Source organism: Dendrobates tinctorius, unplaced genomic scaffold, assembly GCF_039654945.1.
Source record: "Dendrobates tinctorius isolate UK_male_01 unplaced genomic scaffold, ASM3965494v1 ptg000104l, whole genome shotgun sequence".
Lineage (NCBI taxonomy): Eukaryota > Metazoa > Chordata > Amphibia > Anura > Dendrobatidae > Dendrobates > Dendrobates tinctorius.
In genome coordinates, this window is record NW_027361772.1 from 14623254 (window position 1) to 14648294 (window position 25041).

Consider the following 25041-nt stretch of genomic DNA (forward strand, 5'->3'; position numbering starts at 1 on the left):
TGAAAATTAGCGGACGGACAAATGTCTGTTGATGGGGTGGATAAAAATATATTGTTTTTGGAATGATCTGACTTGAAAGGAATAATATCCATGAAGGTGCATCCAAGGGTAAATCTTCCCAAACAATTGCGCCAGTTGTATGATAAGATAAGCATCATAATAAAGATTTAATACTGGCGTGCTTACAAACAAGGTGATCTAATGACGAAACCTCCACCAGTGCTCTGCCGGAGCAAGCCTGCGCCCATCAGGCCTATCCACAGATCCTGACATGATTAGCTGGTATTACACTCTCCTCTGTAATTTGCTGGACCGTATTCAAACAAACTCGTGCGAATGTCACAAATAAAGATATATTATAGGAACACTGCTCCTGGTTTAATGAGGAGCGTAATATTCATTCAAAGCTTCCTTTTAGTCATGAGGAGTCATCGAAATCGGAGCATGGAAATGAGGAGGTTGTTGGTAATGAAGGAGACCGTTCATTGTCATGAAATGTAAAAATTAATCAGTAGGGGTCATTATATGTTAACTAATCCTTTTAAATAATTTTGGTTATGTCGTAGACCTTGTTCGGAGGTGTAGTTTGTGGGACTGAGCCCTTCACCAGTTGGTCAAACCAAGGATCGGAGTCATAGACTTGCTATTGAGCCTGTTAAACACTTTTGGCTCTCGATTCAACAAGATCAATGTTTTTCATGCCTGTATTAATGGGTGAGTGGGAGTGCAAGGCCCCTGATTCTTTTAAAGGGGTTTTCCACTACTAGGACAGCCCCTTCTAATTCCTCAAGTTTGGACACGTTAAATTAGAAACACCTATACTCTCTTTCAGTGCCGGCGCTGTTCCATCGGTGTTGGCATTCACATTCTAAGGGCTCATATGAAGTTGTTTCGACACGTGAGCCCTGTGCCTAATTGGTGCTGTCTTCGTCTTCTGACTTATAAGTAATCAACAGGTGGTCCATTCTTCGGCTGGTTGCTCACTTCTTTAAGATTAGCTTTACAGTGCTGATTGGGAACAGGGCACACATGTCATAACAACCTCACTTGAGCCTTGGGAATGCAAGTGCTGGAACAGCACCAGAATGGGAGGTGAGTATAAGTGTTTTTATTTTACATAGGCCAAACATGGGGAATGAGAAGCTGTTGTCCTGGTATTTGTCAACCCCTTTATGAATCATTCGAGGCGTGAAGCATTGTGCGCCACAAATCTTACTCCAGTTGCTGAGCAGAAATCTTCATGCCTTGTCCCACCACAGCTCTGCCCACTTTGTCAGTGCTGGGTAAATATGGCTTCAAAACGCAAAAAGTTGCAAAATTTTCAAACAACCTCGTGTGGCTTCAAAAATTTGCTTGAGTTTCTTCTGGTTATTCATTTGAAAGAAATTTTATTTATTTTCAAGAAAGGGATTCATTGACCGCCAAATACTCGCATTGTTGTAAAAATCAAGCAGTGCGCAGACATCTCTTGAATCTGAGATCCCCAATCTGTTTACAGCAGTAGGTAACCCTACTGTCTCAGTTACCAATCGTGCCAAATGCAACTAGACATTCGGGATCCACTGACCGTGGTTCTTACCAGATTACTATGACATTCTTGGCAAAGATGATGCCATTATCAAAACCATCCAGAGAGGTATTGAAGTCCATCTGAGGGCTCTCTTGGACATCAGTTTTTCTCATACAAGTGCTATCGTGGTCTTGACAGATGGTACACGTACCTATACTAGTCTTTCAGGCAGTCCACATATCAAAATTTTTTTCTTTAAATCAAGTGGTCCACACACAAGCATGAAACTCGTCCAATATTGGTTCGAGTGTTGGCTCAAAATCACCAAAGCAAGTTTATGGATCACTGTGTCGCTATAGAGTTCAAATATATATAAACTGTAGGTGGTGCCCAAGTAGGATCCCAATCCGTGAACTAAATATATATAAACTTGGCACACACCAAAAGTTTTTGATGCAGAAAGGTGATTTTTAATTATACAACAGTACATACATACACAGACGTTTCGGTCTAGGACCTTCATCAATGTACGATATATTGTACTGTGAGGCACTTGGGATTCGTGGTGGATACTGCGTCCACACTCCACAAATCACCACGCAGTTAGGACGGCTTCATGTGCCTCCTCACAGGATTGGTCTATCTCACAAAGCCCAGTCACTAAGAATCTCACAGTACAATATATCGTACATTGATGAAGGTCCTAGACCGAAACGTCTGTGTATGTATGTACTGTTGTATAATTAAAAATCACCTTTCTGCATCAAAAACCTTTGGTGTGTGCCAAGTTTATATATATTTAGTTCACGGATTGGGATCCTACTTGGGCACCACCTACAATTCTCAGGGTTGTGCCAACGTTTTTGTTCTTGCTATAGAGTTCAAGTCCTCTTTTTCTCTGAAAAGGCAATTTGCATATTATTTTCCCAGAAGAGCATTGCACGGCGAATAAGCCTCCTTACCTTGACAAGCCAGAGCTGGTATGTCACTCTCCACAAGAGAAACCTTACCCCTTAGACCTCAGTCCAGAGCCTCTCACCTAGCCAAATCAGCTCTCATACTTTGCACTGACGAGGGCCAATAGCCCGAAACACCGTGTCTGCAAATTGAGATTCTGATTTGGCTTTTATCCTAAATCATATTACAAGACCCGTTAAAGGGTTGATTGTGACTTGTAGGATCGCTACCACCAACAGGTGGCGCTATAGAGTTCAAGTCCTCTTCCTCTCTGAAGAGGCAATTTGCATATGAAAACAATTAGACGTCACTAGGATTTCATCTAAGTTCTGTTTGTTTTCTTCACAAACGCTTTGCTAGGAGACGCTTGAGAAACCACCATTTTTTATTTTTTTTTTACCAAGTTTTCATGGATAAAAAAAAAAATCCTGATGGCGAAAACTGATATACTGTTCAAATTCTGACATGTTGCGCAAAAACAATGAAGAAACTCAGGGTTTTTTTTTTTTTTTGTATTCTGAGAAAAAGCACTGACATCTGAATGAGCCCTTAGATCACATATGTCAAACATTGGCTCACGGGCCAAATCTGGGCCACAGGGTGATTATACTGTATTTGGTCTGTGTTCTGCCTTCCACGTATGACGCTGTGTGGATTCCAGCATACGGCTTAACCTTTCATCCAGTCCCAGAAACGAGACTGTATGGGTGCTTAGGTCTATTATTTATTGGGATGATATGGACAACAATGGGAGATGATAAGAGATGGTATAGTAGAACACAGTAAAGATGAGATCAGGAGTTGTTGAACACAGTTATGGATGATTCAGGTAAAAACTGTAAAAGACAGATATAATGCAGCATATCAGTACTGGTAGGTAATATACAGCAATACAAGGTATTATCACAACAGTAACAATGATGCAGGATGCTGTTATCATGCTATATAGAAGAGCTGAGCAATATAACATACACAGCAGCAAAAGAGAAGGCTATCTAACACAACTAATGGCTGCCAGCTTTGCACTCACTGACAAGAGGATGCATATCCAGAGGATGCATATAACTAATCATGCAATGAAATAGCATTACAGAAGCTGAACATGCGTTGCAAACATCATGGGGGGGCTGTATTATGGCTACTAACACAGATGCATAACACTTAACTGCATTATCCTTACCGGAATCCACTTGTTATAAGCAGTGGTTTTGCAGAGAGCTGAGCTAAACACATGTGGGCTACTCAGGAGTTTGACAGTAATTGTTACATGCTGCAAAACCCAGGCAGGAAGAAGGGGCAGTTCTGAACAATTAACCATTAGGGGAACAGAAAATTCCAAACACATGAATAAGAAAGAGATGGGCAACTTTTGACACCTACTGGCGACAGCTAGAACAGCACCCAAAAATATTTAGCTGTACAGAATGGGCAGAACAGTCTGCGAGGGTGTTCCAGTCATGTGATTTGGCTCGGAGTGCCGGGTATTGAAGGGAGAGACTCGCACGAGTTTCTCGCATCACACTTGCAAGTGTGACTCCGGCCTTTAGCTGAGACAAAGTGAAGTGCTGCATTTTGTTATTTGGCAGTCTCATCGGGCTGTTAGTTTCTCCTACCCTTTGGATATCTTTTGATAACTTTTTCATTTTTGGTAATTCCTCCCTAGGGGGTTGTGCTGAGCCTCTCTCTGATCTGACATTGGTCGTTCAGGGGTACTGCTGAGTCACATTTGGACATTTCTCGAGGTTTAATAAATTATATATATATTTTTTTTTTTAACTAGAATAGGACATGTTCACAATACATACCGGCTTTGGACAGTTGCCTTGACAGCTGACTTACCTAACATGCAGAAGATGTCAGATTGAAGCTGTAGAAAGAGATGATCAATAATAATTTTAACCATATGATAAAACTAATTACTGCATAAGAGGTATTTGGATTATATTGCTAAGAAGAAAATAACAAAAATAGTGCACAACAACATTAACCAGCTATTCTCAGGATAGGTGATAAATGTCTGATCATTGGGGCCTTCACAAACTCTTGTCTGCAGTGAGGAGTACGAATGAAGTGGCGGTGGAGCGAGAAGCTCCATTCATACCTACTAGGATGTACAGAACAACCACACATTTTTCAGCGTCCAAGAACTGGCGCTTTTGAGAGTCAAATTAGCAGCCAACAAGAGATGCCAGGTATCCGGCTCGGACCAGTGTCCATCAGAGAAGATCCGCAGACTCTATGTTAAAACAAAACTTAAAGGATGTTTCCCATGAACAAAGTACATTTTAATCAATAAATAGATTTTGGAATAAAAATGCATTTCATAATTGGATATGGTGGGATAAATGTACCCCCCGCTAAGTGCGGTGTAATTGCCGTATCTAACCGTGAAGGAACATGATCTCCACATACCGTAGCTTCAGGGCAGGAAGAACGTAAAAGAGAGTATACAAGGAAAAACCTTTCCCTGCCTGGTTAAAAACTAGTTTTGGATCAGTCAGCTGTGATCCTGTGCTGTCCTGTCTCTATATTCTTTTGCTTCCTCCCCGACCCAGCAGCTCTGGTATATCCAACCATTTTCCTGAACAGTCAGACACAGCCATTAACATAGTGGAACATCTATAAGATTTTCTCGGGAAGGGAAATTTTTTTTTTTTTTTTTTTTTTTTTTTATCACATCCAATTATGGAACTTATTTTATTCTAAGATATATCAATTAAAATCTACTTTGTTGGTGGGACTAGATTTTTAAGATTGTTTCCATATGAAAAGGTTCATTGTTATACTTGATAAGGGAAAATTGTCATAATTGTAGACATTCTTTTAATAAATATCAAGGTTGGCCCATGACATTGTCCAAGTTTTTAATTTTGGCCTTCTATGTATTTGAGTTTGACATCCCCGCCTTAGATGGTTATTAGAATGAGTCTTTGATCTTTGCTTGAAGTACTTTTAGGTTTTTTTTATATTAAATGAGTTTCCCTTCTCTTTTTCCAGGCTGCCCATCTGTCTGTCATTGATTCCATGATGATTGTATATTCCAATCGCTGTGCAGAGTCTCTTCCTTCCACTGAGGAGCCTGTGCTGGGAGGCTTGGAGGTCAAGCTGCTTTCTTGGGTTGAAAAGGTAAAAAAAAATTAGGTTTATGGTAAGTGAGTGCCCAGTTGACTGTAACCTATTAATGTCTTCTGGGTAAATGGTGGACTACCCACCACCTTCTTGTGGTCCTTAGGCCATGTTCACATATTCAGTAATTTGCATCAGTATTTGTAAGCCAAAACCAGGAGTGGGTGATAAATACAGAAGTGGTGACGTGTTTCTATTATACTTTTCCTCTGTTCCACTACTGATTTTGGCTTAGAAAATACTGATGTAAAATACTGGCCAAGTACTGTACATATGCAAGTGGCCTTACAGTGGTTGTCCATTCCTTTTTTCTACAAGGAAAATAAATGGTGATGATGACTCTAGAAATGATCTGCCTTGGTCTTCTCTGCATTATTGGTGGTGTTCATGTTTTACATGTGTGTTTTCAAAGAAATGGTGATTATGATCGCTCTAGAAGTCATCTGACTTGCCATCTTCATTATTGATGGTGTTCATGTTTTACATGTGTCTTTCCAGATAAATCACCAGTTACTAGAAGAAGCTGAAAGGGAACAAGGTCGAAAGCAACTTGCAGCCCCAGAGGGTCAAAACCAGGCTGGGGTAAGTAGAGTAGAACGGTCCAGTTAATCTGTATTGGTTAGTTTCTAATTAATTTGTTCAACCTGTAGAGTGAATTCTCCTTTTCAGATATCTGGCCAACATTTGTAGACCACCTTCTGCTTATTAGGAGCCTATATATAGGACCTAGTCTGTCATGTGTTCTCCTCTTTTATGCTTCTGAAAAATTCAAGATAAAGCTAATTTCTGTAATTTTTCTGGTTCTATGTAGATCCCTGAAAACAGTGGACAGTATGTATTCTAGGATATGCTTAGTCTGTTTCTTCTTGTCTCCCGGTCTGTCTCGTTAGACTCTTTTTTTCACGTCTCCTCTTTTTCCCAACCTTCTCTACACATGATCAATTCGAATATTTTTTTTTTTCTCCAACTATTGTCTCTCTCTGTTCGCTACTCTTTCTGGTTCTTATATCATTCTACAATGGCTTCCTTCTGTTTCTTCTTCAGTCTTCTCTCTCACTGCTCTGATCCACCATATTACTCTTTCTCTTATTTGTTAATTTTTACTTTACTTTTCTTTTTAAGAATAATTCCATTCCTCCTATGTGTTAAGACTGCAATCCTGTTTTACTCTATACCCCTTGCCTACACAATGCGAAAGTAGCCATTTTGTTGTAGCCTTCCTGGTATGTAGCCGATTTATTCAGAAACGCAGAACCATTAAGGGTTGAGACAAAGTGGATGTCTCCGCAGTGTGTACTCAACAGATATTTTAAATCCCCCTCTTATTTTCTCCGCTATAATGCCCCCTATTTCTTCTGTCCTATATGTTTCTCTGTTATTCCATCCCTCCATATTTTTCTCTTTCTCTCCAGTGCCCCTCCCGCTGGTACTGGAAGCTGGTCCCTGTAAGTGGCTTTTCTTGTTTCCCGACCCTTTGTACCTTTGTGGCAGTTATGCTTCTTATTTTGGCGTACCATGCCCTTTTTCCCTACCAGTCGACGCCTGTTTACGTTCCGTTTCCTTAACCAAAGAAATGCATGTGTAATGCTGCTTGATCTGTATTGTTAGCAAAGGCTTGTGGGATATGTGATTTATATCATCATGTACTTTTTATTTGTGTATAGTTGTTTCTTAATTTTTCTTTTTCTTTTTTTGTTTTTAAAATTTTGTTAGCATTTTTGCAATTTATTACAATTATTTATATTTTCACCTTTAATTTTTGTCACTTTCACTCCCTTATTTTATCCATCTGCTCATCTGTCTCTGTCTTCCTATAATTTATTTACTTTTTTTTATTTTCATGTATGCCTTTTTTTTACCACAATAGGACTGCTATCCCAGAATCCTTTGCATCCCACCTCTCCTCTTGGGCCGTAGACTGAGAAATCATTTAGCTTTTTGACTATTTTATGGTCAGTTTGGTTTGTGAGGTCCCTTTTTTAAAATATATATTATAAAAACCTATTTTAAGGTGTGCCACTGATGGACTTAGAGGGGACGCTGCAAGAGGCCATCAATTTATTCAGAAGAGATTAATCCTTTAGTTGCATGTTCTTGTTGTTTTTTTATTTTTTAAAAACCAATTTTTCTTTTGTTCTTGTGAGAGTGCTGGTGCCGTTTTTAAGGGTTTAAAGCAGAAATGTCCTGTCTTTTATCAGCATTTCATGATATGTAAATAACACTTGACTTTTAAAATGTGTAATTTTTTTTTTTTGTTAGCCAAAAATTATAGGATTTTTTTTGTGCTGCTTTTGCTAATCAGAGGACACAGATTTCTAGAAGATGTAGTCACTGTGTCTTAATCTGCTAGATATATCCTAAGAGACAGGCGTAGTAAACATTTGCCTGCTATTCAAAACGGGTAACATGCGAACAGCACATCGACCAATGCATGTCGGTGGGTAAAAAAAAAAAACTGGAAAAATCTCAGTGTGCACAACTTTTATCCGTGTTCTAGAGCAGATTCACCTATTATAAGTCAATGGGTGCCTCAAAAAAACGGATCACATGCGGGTTACCATCCAATTTGTCATGCATTTTTCACAGATCGATTACAGATACTGAGATGGGAAAACTTCATTATTTATTTTTTTTTATTTATTAAATTTGTTCATGTAAAAACTGAATGCCGTCCGGATGTAGAAAACTGTCACACGGATGTAGGGAAAGGACTAACAGGTGGCGCGCAGATGTAGAAAACTGACACACGGATGGCACACAGGCTCAACACCAGGCACACTAGAACATGGACGTAGGAAACGGACACACTGATGGCACCCGGACGCAGGAAACGGACACGTTGATGGCACCCGGACGCAGGAAACGGACATGTTGATGGCACCCGGACGTAGGAAACGGACACGTTGATGGCACCCGGACGTAGGAAACGGACACGTTGATGGCACCCGGACGCAGGAAACGGACACGTTGATGGCACCCGGACGCAGGAAACGGACACGTTGATGGCACCCGGACGCAGGAAACGGACACGTTGATGGCACCCGGACGTAGGAAACGGACACGTTGATGGCACCCGGACGCAGGAAACGGACACGTTGATGGCACCCGGACGCAGGAAACGGACACGTTGATGGCACCCGGACGCAGGAAACGGACACGTTGATGGCACCCGGACGTAGGAAACGGACACGTTGATGGCACCCGGACGCAGGAAACGGACACGTTGATGGCACCCGGACGCAGGAAACGGACACGTTGATGGCACCCGGACGCAGGAAACGGACACGTTGATGGCACCCGGACGCAGGAAACGGACACGTTGATGGCACCCGGACGCAGGAAACGGACACGTTGATGGCACCCGGACGCAGGAAACGGACACGTTGATGGCACCCGGACGCAGGAAACGGACACGTTGATGGCACCCGGACGCAGGAAACGGACACACTGATACAATATAGATGTATGGATTTTCAGGACGAAGAATAGAAGACTTTGCATTTACTCTTCTGAACGTGGCTATAAGGAGGCATTGCATAAATCTTGAATCTTTTCAGCTGAATTTTTCGGAAACGATTCTGGCAAATTCTCAAGCAAGTTGGGCAGTTTCAGAACACTTGGCAATTATTGCTCCAAGCTGTCTGTTTTCTCCACTACAAAAATTTACACACAAGCTTTCTAGCAGAGGCGGCTTACATGGACGTTCCTCCTCCTTAAAGAAAATTGTCTCCTAGAAACCATCTTTGATGGCTGTCTCGGCAGGAGAGATCCGTGTGGAGATCTGAATCAGGAGGACCCGTATCCATGAGTCTTACTAAGCCCAGTAGTTTTATGAAAGCCCTTTGAGGCCTACTCGTCATTGTAGCAGCCCTAGCCATTTCTCCCATGTTTTTGTGCTGTGGTTCTCGGTTTCAACGTCCATGGGATTTTGTATGAATTATTTTATTTTTTTACACACATGGGTCCAATTCATCTTTGCATTTCTGGAATTTTTTTTCCATGGTTTAATTTGTCCCCAATCACAAAGTCAACTTACCTGAGAGGTATTCAAATGATTTGTGCCTATTTTCAAGATGTCTTTTGCTGGTTAGTTATTTTTATGATTTTTATATTAATGTGGCGGCACAACTCAATTCCATTCCCACCCCTTCCACCCCCATGTAGTCACTTTATGTACGCCGGTTATAAAGTCTCATATTTTGAGAGATTTTACAAAACATGCAACTCGTCTGCAGAGTTGCAATAACCGTGATAAGCAGAAAAAAATAAAATTTTGGGCTTTAAGCAAAATCGCAAGTCAAAAAAAAAAGTGATGAATTCGTCCCAAAATGCCCAAAGGCTGAATGCCGACCACGCTGGCATGTGGCTTCTCCATTTTGTGCTGAATGAAAAGCTTCTTGCTCTGTTGATCATGTTGTGACAATTGGCTGAGTATGTTGTGACCATTGAAAAAGACGTATGTCAGCAAGTAAAGCTTTATTACACCCGCAGTAGGAAAACGTAGGCATCGCTGGACCGACCTTACTCATGTTTATATGTACAGGGGCCTGCGAAGCTGAGGCAAGATGTTTCTTACTCCTTTCCTGACACTGTAGAGCTGCTTTGGTTGTATTTTAAGAGCACTTTTGACGTGGAGGAGCCATTAAGACTGTGTGTATAATATATATTTATATTTTATCAAGAAAAAATTGGAACAGCACCAAAAAAGTAACCTTATTGTAGTGCACGCTTCCCCAACCAGTATTCAATTGGCAAAAAAAAGTGAAATTTTAATGCCCAATGGCGTGGCAATGTTTCAGATACGAAATCCTTTTTCAAGCAATGTGTATAGCAATAGTAAAGTATATAAAGGGTGCACACGTTAACAATTTAGTACAACAATTAAGTAAAAAACATTAAAAATATACATTCGATATCAAAGTGGATATATAGTGCAAAAAGTGCTCAGTGCCTGTATAGATAATTTGTCATAAAGTAATGTTAATAATTATGTACATAACACAGACAATAAGAAACACATCAGATCATCCACAATTATCAAAATGATTCCAGGTGTCACATCTTGAAAGGAGTATAAAACGCACTCAGTCACAAAATACAGCTGCATCCCTGAACACCGGCGTCCACACAGCTTCATATCTCATGTCTGTGATGTCAGAATAACATGCCCATAGTGCCAGGCGTGTGCAGCCGTGTAATGAGTCATTGAGGCCTCAAACGCCATATTGGAAAAGGTTCCAACAGCACTATATGCCCATTTAAGCTATATAGTATATCGATGCAGCCAAATTACATACGTTTGTGAAATCACTCATGATTTCATATATACATAGCTGCACAAAGAGACAATTGAGCCCCATAGTGCCGTATAAATAAACAGAGTCTCTATCTGCAATGCACACATATAGAATGCAAAATATAAAGTATCCATATAACGGAGTATGGCAAAATGGTTTGGTCCAGACATAAGTCCCATATTGTCACCTGGTAAAGGAATATCACGGCAGTTACCGTATATACTCGTGTATAAGCCGAGACTTTCAGCCCATTTTTTTTTGGCTGAAAGTCCCCCTCTTGGCTTATACACGGATCATATACTTGGGGGTCGGAGGGGGAGCGGGGGTGTCAGAGATCATACTTGCCTGTCCTGCCGCCTCGCTCGCTTCTGCACTGTCTCCCTTCCAGTCATATTCACATATGAATATGCGCATATTCATGAGTGGTAATGAGCGGTACCACTAGACCGCTGAAGACAGGAAGGGAGACAGTGGAGAAGCGAGGCTGCAGAGACCGCGGCAGGATGGGTGAGTATAGCGATATTCTTCTGTCCCCCGGTCCATCGCTGCTCACTGCTGTCTCTGCTGCATCCTGTGTCAGTGACGTTTAGGCAGCAGGGGGCGCGGTGACGTGGTTAGTGCACGCCGCACCTCTGCTGGCTGAACAGTCACTGACACAAGAAGCGGCAGACAGCGGCAATGGACCCAGGAGAGGTGAGTATGGCTTTTTTTTTTTTTTTTTGCAGCATATTGGAGCATATTCTATGGAGCAGCATATGGAGAGATAGTCTATGGAGCAGTATATGGGAGCATAGTCTATGGAGCAGTATATGGGAGCATAGTCTATGGAGCAGTATATGGGAGCATAGTCTATGGAGCAGTATATGGGAGCATAGTCTATGGAGCAGCATATGGGAGCATAGTCTATGGAGCAGCATATGGGAGCATAGTCTATGGAGCAGCATATGGGAGCATAGTCTATGGAGCAGTATATGGGAGCATAGTCTATGGAGCAGTATATGGGAGCATAGTCTATGGAGCAGTATATGGGAGCATAGTCTATGGAGCAGCATATGGGAGCATAGTCTATGGAGCAGCATATGGGAGCATAGTCTATGGAGCAGCATATGGGAGCATAGTCTATGGAGCAGTATATGGGAGCATAGTCTATGGAGCAGTATATGGGAGCATAGTCTATGGAGCAGTATATGGGAGCATAGTCTATGGAGCAGCATATGGGAGCATAGTCTATGGAGCAGCATATGGGGGCATAGTCTATGGAGCAGCATATGGGGGCATAGTCTATGGAGCAGCATATGGGGGCATAGTCTATGGAGCAGCATATGGGGGCATAGTCTATGGAGCAGTATATGGGGGCATATTCTATGGAGCAGTATATGGGGGACATAGACTATGGAGCAGCATATGGGGGCATATTCTATGGAGCAGCATATGGGGGCATATTCTATGGAGCAGCATATGGGGGCATATTCTATGGAGCAGCATATGGGGGCATATTCTATGGAGCAGCATATGGGGGCATAGTCTATGGAGCAGCATATGGGGGCATAGTCTATGGAGCAGCATATGGGGGCATAGTCTATGGAGCAGTATATGGGAGCATAGTCTATGGAGCAGCATATGGGAGCATAGTCTATGGAGCAGCATATGGGGGCATAGTCTATGGAGCAGCATATGGGGGCATAGTCTATGGAGCAGTATATGGGGGCATATTCTATGGAGCAGTATATGGGGGACATAGACTATGGAGCAGCATATGGGGGCATATTCTATGGAGCAGCATATGGGGGCATATTCTATGGAGCAGCATATGGGGGCATAGTCTATGGAGCAGCATATGGGGGCATATTCTATGGAGCAGTATATGGGGGACATAGACTATGAAGCAGTATATGGGGGACATAGACTATGAAGCAGCATATGGGGGCATATTCTATGGAGCAGCATATGGGGGCATAGTCTATGGAGCAGTATATGGGGGACATAGTCTATGGAGCAGTATATGGGGGACATAGACTATGGAGCAGCATATGGGGGCATATTCTATGGAGCAGTATATGGGGCCATAGTCTATGGAGCAGCATATGGGGGCATAGTCTATGAAGCAGCATATGGGGGCATAGTCTATGGGGCAGCATATGGGGGCATAGTCTATGGAGCAGTATATGGGGGCATAGTCTATGGAGCAGTATATGGGGGCATATTCTATGGAGCAGTATATGGGGGACATAGACTATGGGGCAGTATATGGGGGCATAGTCTATGGAGAAGAATATGGGGGCATAGTCTATGGATTCCACCCTCGGCTTACACAGGAGTCAATAAGTTTTCCCAGTTTTTTGTGGCAAAATTAGGGGGGTCAGCTTATACACGGGCCGGCTTATACACGAGTATTTACGGTACGTACGACAACCCATACCTCTCATGTGGATATGGTAGAATGGGGAAGGGAGGGAGTATGAGTCATATATGTGTTTGATCAGTATTTTACCTCAGTGTTTGGGCGGTATTTTACGTTAGTATTTGTCAGCTTTTTACCTCAGTATTTGATCAGCTTTTTATCTCTGTGTTTGGTCGGTATTTTACCTAAATGCTTTATTATTTTACCTCAGTATTTGGTCGGTATTTTACCTCAGTATTTGGTCAGTATTTTACCTCAGTGTGTGGCTGGTATTTTACCTCAGTGTGTGGCTGGTATTTTACCTCCGTGTTTGGTCAGTACATTAGCTCAGTATTTGTTCAATATTTTATATTTGGCCAGTATTTTACCTCAGTGTTTTAGTATTTTACCTCAGTATTTGGCCAGTATTTTACCTCAGTATTTTTCTTTTTTATTGCAATTAGTGCTATTTCTCTCGGAATCAAATATTATTATGTGCAATGTAATCATTATAATTTGTTGTATTTATTTTCAATTTACATTTTTTTTTTACTGCAATATGTTGGTGAGGAAGAGAACATAATGTGATCACTGTTATTCCATCCTGTGATAAAACATTAAAGCTGCTCTACAGTGTGAGGACCTCATGTCTCAGTGCTCTTGACCCCTGCCCGTTTATTTCCCAGAAGGAGACTATTGGGTCTAATTTTTGTCAAAGCTATTCCAGCACTGAGTGGAATTGGGCTTTAAATGGTTAATATACTTTGGTGAATCAAGTCCTATTCTATTTTTCTACGGTCTGGATCTAGCAGTAGGTGTCAGATTGTTCTATAACGTGCTATGTGTCAATGTTTGTCTTCTCTGTAATCTGGCGACCATTTTGCCTCGTCCTTCTTTATGAAATGACATACCGTATTATGGATGCCTAAGAAAAGGACACTCCTGCTGTAGGCCCTACTGCTCAGCCTCTCTGTCTGTCATGCCCTCTGATATGAAGCTGCCCTGACTTTTCTCCGTTGCTCTTTTCCGTTGCGTTTAGCATGCCATCGCTTTTTGTTTAAAGGAGTCTGGGAATAAGCCTCCTGTGGTAACGTATTGTGCACGCCATCATTTCCAACTGTTCCAATTTCCATTTTGCTATATAATACATTTTTTAAAATACATATATAATTTTTTTTTTTTTTTTTTATCAAACCTGTATTTCTTCCTCATTTGCTGGTTCAAGAAAAAAAAAAATTAAATGGATAAGATTTTTGACCGTTTTGAGAATATCCATAGTGGTAAGAAGACACCTAGTGGGTCCACAATTGGTTTTGCACCTAGAAATGGAAAGTGACCATCTCCTCCAGTTGGTGCCGTGCTGCCCCACTAATTCCGGAACAGTTTTTCTTTCTCTTCCAAGACCCTCCATTCCAAAGTTATGCCCCTGGGGAAATAAGCAAATGTTTTCTTCAGCGGCCTCTTTCACACTTCCGTTTTTGACCATCAGTCAAAATCCGCCAGTTTTTGAAAAAAACGGATCCGCCATTTTTTTGGCGGATCTGTTTTTTTCCCCATTGAGTTGCATTAACGGCGGATCTTGACGGATGGCCATCCGTTGGATCCGTTTTTTTGCGGATCCGCCAAAATGTTTGCGTCCGCTGACATGCCTGGACGGACCCTGCAACGTTTTTTTTTGCTGTAGGATCCGCATTTTACAGTGCGCATGCCCGGAGAAAGGAAGTCAGCCGGGAATTTAACCCTGAAATCATTTCTGGCAGTGGAAAAAAAAATTATCTATCTATCTCTCTATCTCTCTATCTCTTTCTCTATCTATCTCTCTCTCTCTCTCTCTATCTATCTCTCTCTCTCTCTATCTATATCTCTCTCTCTATCTATCTCTCTCTATCTATCTCTCTCTATCTATCTCTCTCTATCTATCTATCTCTATCTATCTCTATCTCTCTCTATCTCTATCTCTCTCTATCTCTCTCTATCTCTCTCTATCTCTCTCTATCTCTCTCTATCTCTCTCTATCTCTCTCTATCTCTCTCTCTCTATCTCTCTCTATCTATCTCTCTATCTCTCTCTATCTCTCTCTATCTCTCTCTCTATCTCTCTCTCTCTATCTCTCTCTCTCTCTATCTATCTCTCTCTCTCTCTCTCTCTCTCTCTCTCTCTCTCTCTCTATCTCTCTCTCTCTCTCTCTATCTCTCTCTATCTCTCTCTATCTCTCTCTATCTCTCTCTATCTCTCTCTATCTCTCTATCTATCTATCTCTCTCTATCTCTCTCTCTATCTATCTCTCTTTATCTCTCTCTATCTCTATCTATCTATCTCTCTTTATCTCTCTCTATCTCTATCTATCTATCTCTCTCTATCTATCTCTCTGTCTCTGTCTCTCTCTCTCTCTCTCTCTCTGTCTCTCTCTCTCTCTCTTTCTCTATCTCTATCTCTCTTTCTCTGTCTCTATCTCTCTGTCTCTCTCTCTATCTCTATCTCTCTTTCTCTGTCTCTATCTCTCTTTCTCTGTCTCTATCTCTATCTCTATCTCTCTTTCTCTGTCTCTATCTCTCTGTCTCTCTTTCTCTGTCTCTATCTCTCTGTCTCTCTCTCTCCTTTAAAATTCTTCAGCCAACGGATCCGTCAAAAAACCGGACCGCTGACATCCGTTCACTTCTGTTAACAACAGATCCACTTTCCGCCATTTTGGCGGATTTTAACTGACTATACCACAGTTCTTATATGTGGGCGTTTGCTTTTTTTTTCTCATCAGATGTTGGCCCATCAAAACATGGCCTGCCCATGTGGACGTACTATGGTATACGCCCAGTTAGTTGAAGAGAAAATTGGCATCTTTATTTACAAGGGGTATAACTTTGGAAAAAAATTTTTTAAAAAGTTCCAAAATCAGTGAGGCAGTGGCAATTGAAGGAGGTAGTCAGTTTAAATTTAAGAAAAAAAATCCAGTGAAAGGTCCTCGATCTCCCGACTTTGCAATACACAGAAACAGTTGGCTTGGCCATGTGCTCCCTAGTTCTCCGAGAAGGCCGCTGCCGGCTTATCTCTGCCCTGAACAAAAGGATGAGTTGTTAAAATTCAACAGGACCCTTGTCTCCCCAAAATCATCAATCGGGAGAGTCAGAAGGATTCTATAGACATTAGCTGGTCAGATGATGCCGGCAGGTTTGCCTGTCTAGTCTAGTTTGATGTGTATGGGTACCTTTGTTCTTGATGGGGCCCAAATCTTCTCCAGTAAGCTAAAATGGCGCATAACAATAGACAAGGCCAAATCTGTAATGAGGACTTCCAACACTGAGGAGCTTCACCCGTCTCTTCTTTCTTGAGTTTGGCTGGTATGATTGGTCCTATAGTGTCTGGATTAGGGTTGATCTTCTTGAAGGTCCAGTAGAAATGGTTTTGGCAATGGTAATTTCCAGTTTATGGTTTCAAAGTATAAAATGATGAAGCTTCAAGTGGACAATCTGTGGTCTAAATATTGTATCGGGGATTAGTGTAGTTTTACAGAGAGCTACTGAAGGTAGAGCCATTATCTCTGCAGTTCTGGTCTTGTAATTATAGACATCCAGCACACATTTAGATAATTTTCTCTGCCCTCTCTGTTTGTCATCTCCAACTATGGCTGGCACATTCTTGACTGTTCACAGAAATGGGCCATCTGGTGACTCGGTATGGCCACTTCACACATGAAATGATCTCAGCTTGCGAGCATCTATAGTGCTTAGGTTTCCTATGCGGTTTTACTGTCGGAGGTGATATTCACATTAATGTGTCTCATTACCACCCTAGAACACCATTAAGTCATTGGCACGCTATTGGTCCGATCATTTTATACTTGTATTCGGGCATTACAGTAGATATAAATAGGTACATAGCCATTAAAAAATATATATTTTATATTTTTTGGCAGCCTAGAAAGTTATGAAACTTTGCAGGCCTCCTTATTAGGTGATTTTTCTTCATGCCTATAAAGATAATTGTATGTAAGTGGCTTCAAAGCGTCTGCTTTTCCCCAGTCTTACTTGCTTGCCTTCAGGTGAATTGTGGTCAGAACGTACTCATTTAGAGTACAGCTGATGGCAGTGAAGAATCAGCATCAATGTCCTCCTCTGAGTGTTGTACTGATCAGAGAATTCCCCTGCAGCAGGTTATCCACAAAGTTAGTAAAACACTGGTGCTGAGACAACCATCACTGCCATCATCTGTACTCCAACAACTATTTTTTTGTTATCGATGCAGCTAAAAGAAGGCAAATAGACTGAAGAAAAGAAGGTTTTTTTCAAGCCACTTACATTCCATTTTGTGTTTTTACAGGTATAAAGACAATCTCCATTTAAAGTGATTTGCAAAGTTTCCATACTTGACACAGTTTTTTTTTATAAAAAAAATTGCTCTTTTTAACACTGATGATTAAGGAATATGTCAATTTTAAATAAAGCAAAAAAAAAAAATAGATCCAAAATGTTGGTGGTGCACTTAAGAGAGATAAATATATATTCACCCGGTTTCTGAACAAATACAGATTTTCTTAAATGCTGGTAAATACTCACTTGTGGTGATTTCTGATCATTGGCAGCCAATCGTATTAGCACCATCATCAAAGTGGCCACTTCACACCGCTATGGGATCGGGCTGTATGGGAAGCATACATTGAGTTTTGGTTGACTCTTCAATTGTGTGTTGTGACTGGCAAGAATGGTTGTTAGATGACCAGCTTCACCAAGGTCAAGTGAGGACAATAAATCGCACAATAGAGGACCTAAATTGGTTGAACTCATTACCAATTCCAACCATTGAGGCTTTTTCATACTTCTGATATTCATGGTTCAAGTTCAGTACTGATCAATGTGTTTGGACCGAGACGCAGATCTCCTGACATGATATCAACACTCTGATATGAGAGAGTTCAGTACGAACCATGATGTCCATGGACTGTGGTTGTTTTGTCGGATGTGTGAAACCAGCCTTACAGAGTGGCCGTGGGGAAAATATAAATGTACCCTGGTGGCAGTTCCAAGAGATTAAACTTTGGGACTTCCAATCCCCTTTTTGGCTCTTCTGCTTCTCTGTAGACTTCAATTTATTGGACTGATGATCTTGGGATCTAGCAGAAGAAAAATGTTTTTGAGGGTCTATGCTCCATCTATACAGAACATGTAAACATAACTTATCGCAGTGTAATCTTTATCATTGTAAAAACCGGACATATCTTAAGTACAAGTGGCCATAGAGATTGGATGGAAGTAGGTTGATGTCTGAACAACTGTTGAGTGATCAATCTTCCACTGAACCATTATTTCGCCAAAGCAGCCATGTGTATTGTGGTCCATATTGGCCATCGCAGTGGTTCAACCTAACCATTCGTTTATAGTGACCCCAGGAGAAGGACGAATTATCTTTTTCTAGGTCATGATGGTGGGTCATCATTTGGCGAAAACACTGAAATGACAAACTCTCTCCTCAATTCTTTTTTTGTTTGTCAATGGAGAGAGTAGAGTAATCGGCTTTCAAACATGTCTGGGGGCAACTTATTGGCTTGGGGAACATTAGAACCAGTTGCTGAAATTCAGTAAGCCCTATCCTTGTCTCACCAACATCATCTGTCTGGAGAGCGTTAGGTGATCCAGTACACGTTAGGAGCTAAGCCATCCTTGGAAAATAGCTAATGGGTATGATCGTTTCTGCTTTACATTTCATCCAAGAAACTTTTATTAAGGTTAAAATCAACTATTTTTCAAGTAAAGTCTGTTCATGGCCACCTTAAGGTTTGATTGGTTGTTTGTAAGTCATTCTATAAGAAATAGTTCCAGTGACAACTGATTAGTTCCAAAGTCACCTTTTAAATGGGGTTGCCTTTTTGGGACCATTTATGTCGGAGCATAATGGAGGATCCTTTTATGAGTCAGTTATATCCTAAAGACCCCAATACACATAAGATTAGATAATGTGCATGGTGACATTTCTGGCTCTCTCCTGACGGATGAAGTGGTCGAAAATTTGGATCGTGCAGTTTTAATATTTCCATCCAAGCCGAGCATTCATGTGTATGGGGAGTCGGGAGCAATGGGTGACCATTGAACGGTCATTCAACTGATGGTTATCGAAGGCGTATGACCAACTATACATTTCATGGTTCTTGAAAGAAAAATACATATTATGTAGCTGCTGAATTGTAGGAAGACACATCTTTTGGTCACGTTCTCGTAAGACCAAGTGAACCACCTCAATGTTCCTTACAGTCTTCTCCAGGCTATACTATAATCTCCTATATACAAACAAGCGTAAAAGGAAGAAAAACAGTTTTGGTGAAAAGTTGCTTTTTTTTTTTTTGTGAATGTCCCATTAACCCCTTTTAACAGAATGATATCTTGTTGGTTCCATGTGCAGTTTGTATAGATGTTTTAGATGGTTCTCATGTTTTTTTTTTTTTTTCTGCAGCTTGCTGAATGTATATTGTGTTTGCGCACACACCCTCGTAGTGGCTGCATGTCTTGTTCATACGCCGGCCTGTAATGTGTATATGATGATGACTATTGTGCACACACACCGTTTTGAAGTAATTGTTTGGGGCTTGTGATAAAACAGGCTCCACACCCTGCACTCAGTGCTATAGGTTTTCTTGTAAAGCCTCGTATATAATCGGCATCTTTGTAACAACAGAGAGGCCTGGCCGACTGCTGGATCACTTCAGTTGCTTCTACCTACGTGTTTTTAGTATATTTTACACGCTTGGACACTATGCACTTTTTAGCAGTCAGCCATGCTTGTTCAGGGTACTCTGTTCACCCTTCTTTCCTTCCCTCCTGACTTCTCTACCAGATCCGGTATCGGAAAGACAAAGCTCTATCCAGGCAGACTCCGTGTTTTACATCCGTATCGTCCTTGAGAGACTTGTCTAACGGGAGTGCCTTGGCTGCCTTGGTCCACTATTACTGCCCGGCTGAACTCCGACTACAGGGTGAGTAGAAGCCAACCCTTCATATAGCAATAAATATTATTCCTTCTACCATGGCTCAATTTCTGAGTTATCCAAAATGGCTTAAAAATGTGACATGACCTATTTGTCATTCTCCACTTATAAGATGCGTTTTATCACTTGTATAGAAAAAAATGTCAAATTGTTCTTTTTTTTTTTTTTTTTTTTTTTTTCACCCTTCTAATTTCTGAAAAAGGAGTAAAAATATGTTGAAAAGCACAGTAAATGTGTAACCCTGCATGTACACCATGTGTATGTGGTTATTCACTTAGATCTCATTGTCCCAACACCCCCTGCTCAGTCAGTGGATGAAAAATTACTATTCTGTTCATTTGGATTGCGAGTGGTGTTTTTTGCCTTTATGACATGGGGTTATTAAATATACTGTATGCATACAATAAACTAATTTCCTACCTGTTCAAAAGCAGGAAAGTTTAGTAGTTAAAAGTTGTAACTTCGTAATGAAAGATGGAGGTCTGACCTCTGCGCTAGAGAGAAATGTCACAAGATCTATTTAAAATGTCAACTTTTAGCACGAGCTTCGATTTGTTCTGTGCTTCAAGCTGAAATCTGGATTGCAGTGCTCCTCTAGTGACCCAAAAGAAGTCATTTTTTTTAAAAAGTGTCCTTTTTTTAAATCAAGTATTTTTTTTTTTTTTACATTAGTCATATGTTAATCTCTTCTAATGTTCCATATTTTGGCGCAATCCTGCAATCTTCTCACTCTGCCTAGTAAGTCTAATTACACAATGACATTTAATTTTTCTGTAGAGATCATTTCTCTACAATCGTCTCCACACCACAGGCAGAATTATAATCACAGGTAATGCCTCTATATAAGGTAGATAATACAGGATCCATCAATCACAACTCGCCACTTCCCCCTCTCTGCATAGTGACCCCTGCACAGATCACAGAGCATGCCTATAATGGAAGAGAATTATCATCCCTGATCACTTATATTTCTTGGACATTAGCAGCAATAGACTGACCCCCCCCCTGCAGCCTCCTGACCTGATGCCATGGCGAACGTAGAAGAGAAGAGTAGTACAGAGGACTGCACTGGGCACTGAACTAGGACCACGCATATGAAATTGCTGATCTGTTTATTGAAGTAGTTAATAAGTATGCTCTCATCAAGGCATGGGTCACTGTGAAGGGAAGAGGTGGTGATCTGTGCCTATTGTGAATGGTGGATCCTTTCTTAGCAGCTGTACTTAGAGCTGTTACCTGACATTGTAATCATGTCTCTGATGATAATGAGACTGCTGGAAAGTCTTCTGCACAGAACAGTAGGTAGAAGTCTAGTATAATTGGTTTTATAGAATTATTATGCTTTTCTTACATAGCGCCATTATTTGCTGCAGCATACATTGCAATCACTGTCCCCATTCGGGCTCACAATCTAGATTCCCTCTCTGTATGTCTCTGGAGTGTTAGAGGAAATTGGAGAACCCATAGGAAACCCACGCAAACATGGGGAGAACATTCAAACTCCTTGCAGATCTTGTTCTTTGTGGGATTTGTACCCAGGACCCCAGCGCTACAAGACTGCAGTGCTAACCACTGAGCCACCATGCTGCAAGTGAAGGGGTACTCCATAACAAGCATGTGAGGGCTTCTGGTTTGACTGAGCGCAGGCGAATGGATAGGGGGTGTTGCTCTATCTTTTGGAAAGTGAAATCCAAGGACTAAAAGTGGTCTCACCGATCATTAAATCTTTGCTTTTTCTTGTTCATCAGTTTGCATAATACATCAAACAGGATAAGGTGGGTGCATGTAGTGTGTAGTATGAGGCCTAGTGGCTAGTGTACAAATTGCAGGACCTCTGGCTTCTTTTTTTTTTACACATAGATCCGGGGTGGACACATCACTGGTGCCACCTGTGCAGTTGTACAGAGGCCCAAGAAGTATGGGGGCCACTACCACAACCAAAGCTGTAAGCAGCTTCTGTCACATAAAGGGGGCAATATGATGAACTCTTGGACTGCGAAGGACCCATGTATCGTTCTTGCACAAGAGCCTTCTGATGTCTGTGTCCACCTCAGATATAGTGATATGGAAACTTGTAGAAAAAAAATAAATCTAATATATAAAGCTCAATGTGCGTATGTATGTATGTATGTCCGGGATTGGCATCCGCACCGTCGCAGCTACAGCCACAAAATTTTGCACAGTCACACGTCTGGATCCCGAGAGCGTCCTAAGCTATGTTGTGAGGCGAAATTTTAACCCTGCGCATTCTAATTCACCACACAATTTTGCCCCTATCTACATAATGGGGAAAAAGTGAAAGGAAAAGTGTTGGAGGCAAATTGACAGCTGCCAGATGTGAACAAGGGGGACTTCAAAAATGAGAACGATGGTGCCAAAGAGTATATACCATACAGTTGCTAAGGTGGGGCCCTGACATGGGATACTCACCACACACGGGGATATGAACACACACACAAAATGCGCCACACACTACCACGTGCTTCACCACATAGACCACCCTCAGCACACATTTCACCACACATACACCAACCTCGCCACATAAAAGTCAAAACACAAAAGTCACCACTCAAAACTCACCACGCTGTCCCAGAGCCGTTTAAAAGATGAAAGCTGAGCTGTGATTGGTTGCGATGAGCAACAGTTTTCTTTGTAGACAGTTGTGGTAACTGAGGCCTATTATTCTTATCATTTCTATGGTGTTATCGTCCTTCTGTAAAGCTGGAAATAACACAATTTATTACCGTGCCAACACAGACCACCCTCTGACACAGACTGCAGGGGGAGCCCAGTATCACACAGGATAGGATTAGATGCACGGCTCAGCAGTCAGTATAACACAGGATAGGATTAGAGACACGGCTCAGCAGTCAGTATCACACAGGAAAGGATTAGATGCACGACTCAGCAGACAGTATCACACAGAATGGGATTAGAGACACGGCTGAGCAGTCAGTATAACACAGGATAGGATTAGAGACACGGCTGAGCAGTCAGTATCACACAGGATAGGATTAGAGACACGGCTGAGCAGTCAGTATCACACAGGATAGGATTAGAGACACGGCTGAGCAGTCAGTATCACACAGGATAGGATTAGAGACACGGCTCAGCAGTCAGTATCACACAGGATAGGATTAGAGACACGGCTCAGCAGTCAGTATCACACAGGATAGGATTAGAAACACGGCTCAGCAGTCAGTATCACACGGGATAGGATTAGATACACGGCTCAGCAGACAGTATCACACGGGATAGGATTAGATACACGGCTCAGCAGTCAGTATTACACAGGATAGGATTAGATGCACGGTTTTTATGTGCAATATAATCATTATAATCTGTTATAACTAACCACAGTTGGTTACTATGCCCAGGCAACACCGGGCTCTTCAGCTAGTAAATAAAATACAAATGACGTGGTGTAAAAATAGGCCATTTTCTGATGACACATTCCCTAAAGCTAAAATAGCTAAACACCAACTTGCCAGTATGTTCCTTCTTATGTCTTCTCTTCCATGGATGGACTGCTCTATTATTGCAGAGGTAGCAGTTATGGGGAACCTCCTGGATAATGATCAATCTGATGTGAGGTCTAGGAGGAGATTTTGCCTCTCGGAAAACCAATTGCGATATACAATTCTCTAGATTCACAGTCATTTTAATTTTTTGTTTAGATGTTTGCTTAAAGGATACGATGTCCGTGGCTGATAGTCTCTACAACCTGCAGCTCCTGAGAGACTTCTACACCAACCATCTACCACCATCTTGCCCACTATCCCTGGAGGACCTCCTTTATGTGCCCACTGCCCTGCGGGTGAGACACAGACATTCATGACTTCTTCCACCATTTATGCCAGAGGTTGGACATGCATAACATAATATCTTTTTTTTTGCTTCTGCCCCTCTGTACAGGTGAATCTCCTTTCGCTCTTAGCTGATCTGTATTATTGCTTTGAGGTCACCAAGCCAGATTTTGTGCAACCTAAAGGTAAGGAGATCTAATCCGGCTAATACTTGACCCAAAGCCTCTTTCACATTTTGTCTTGTTGTTTTTGACTTTTGATTTTCATTTTTAGACTTGCAGCTTGGAAACGAGAGTACAACACCGTCCAGTGCACACAGCGGGGGGTAGGTATACTCTGCCAGCTTTATATGCGGCACCTAGCTTACCCCATAGTATGGCATGTTTGTTGGCCATCAAGCTAAAATATCTTCTCCAGGATCAGAAATAAGGGCATATATCAATCACATAGACCCATGGCAACAGTCCAAATTGCTCCCCATTCCCCCCACAATCCTCTCCCAAAATTTTTTGGGCTAGACCACAATGTAGTCGGTCACAGAAGTGCATTACTCCCTACTTTTAAAGACACCCGAGAGGGACATGCACTGCTTCACAAGCACATAAAGATTACCTCTACCTCTACTGAAGCCCCTTAGTGTTTCTCACCCACTATGATGCCTCTTTCATGGCCTGTATACAGTATAATGTTCCCCACACACTGTTTAATACCCCAGTGGAACATTGCATCACACATAGTGCGATGAGCCCAAATTGCCTCCAACATAGTATAATTCCCCCCAACACAATATGAAGTCCCCTCAGAACTCGGGTTGACAGGCTGAATGGTGGAGCAAGGAGCAGACGGCTCCCTGTTCCACCATGGAATTCAACTGTATTTGCATCCAGATGATACAGATACCATTGAAGTCGCTTATCAAACTGTTTCTCGAGAGCTCCCTGTCAAAAGTAAGCAACTATAGTATGTGCGTTTTTGTATATATATGCTGAGTTGCT

General features: G+C 41.6%; 1 protein-coding gene across 3 annotated transcripts in view; it reads left to right on the plus strand.

The window, feature by feature from the left end:
* The window catches only part of CAMSAP3 (calmodulin regulated spectrin associated protein family member 3), a 99658-nt gene that overhangs the window by 64322 nt on the left and 10295 nt on the right, over nt 1–25041 (plus strand). The window contains exons 3-10 of one of the 3 annotated variants that reach the window (XM_073588791.1): nt 5465–5593; nt 6092–6175; nt 7006–7038; nt 14310–14357; nt 20090–20228; nt 23918–24057; nt 24156–24231; nt 24320–24371. In XM_073588791.1, coding sequence (XP_073444892.1) covers nt 5465–5593; nt 6092–6175; nt 7006–7038; nt 14310–14357; nt 20090–20228; nt 23918–24057; nt 24156–24231; nt 24320–24371 — 701 coding nt within the window. The remainder of the gene's footprint in view (nt 1–5464; nt 5594–6091; nt 6176–7005; nt 7039–14309; nt 14358–20089; nt 20229–23917; nt 24058–24155; nt 24232–24319; nt 24372–25041) is intronic. The other 2 variants (XM_073588792.1, XM_073588793.1) reach the window with 2 other exon arrangements.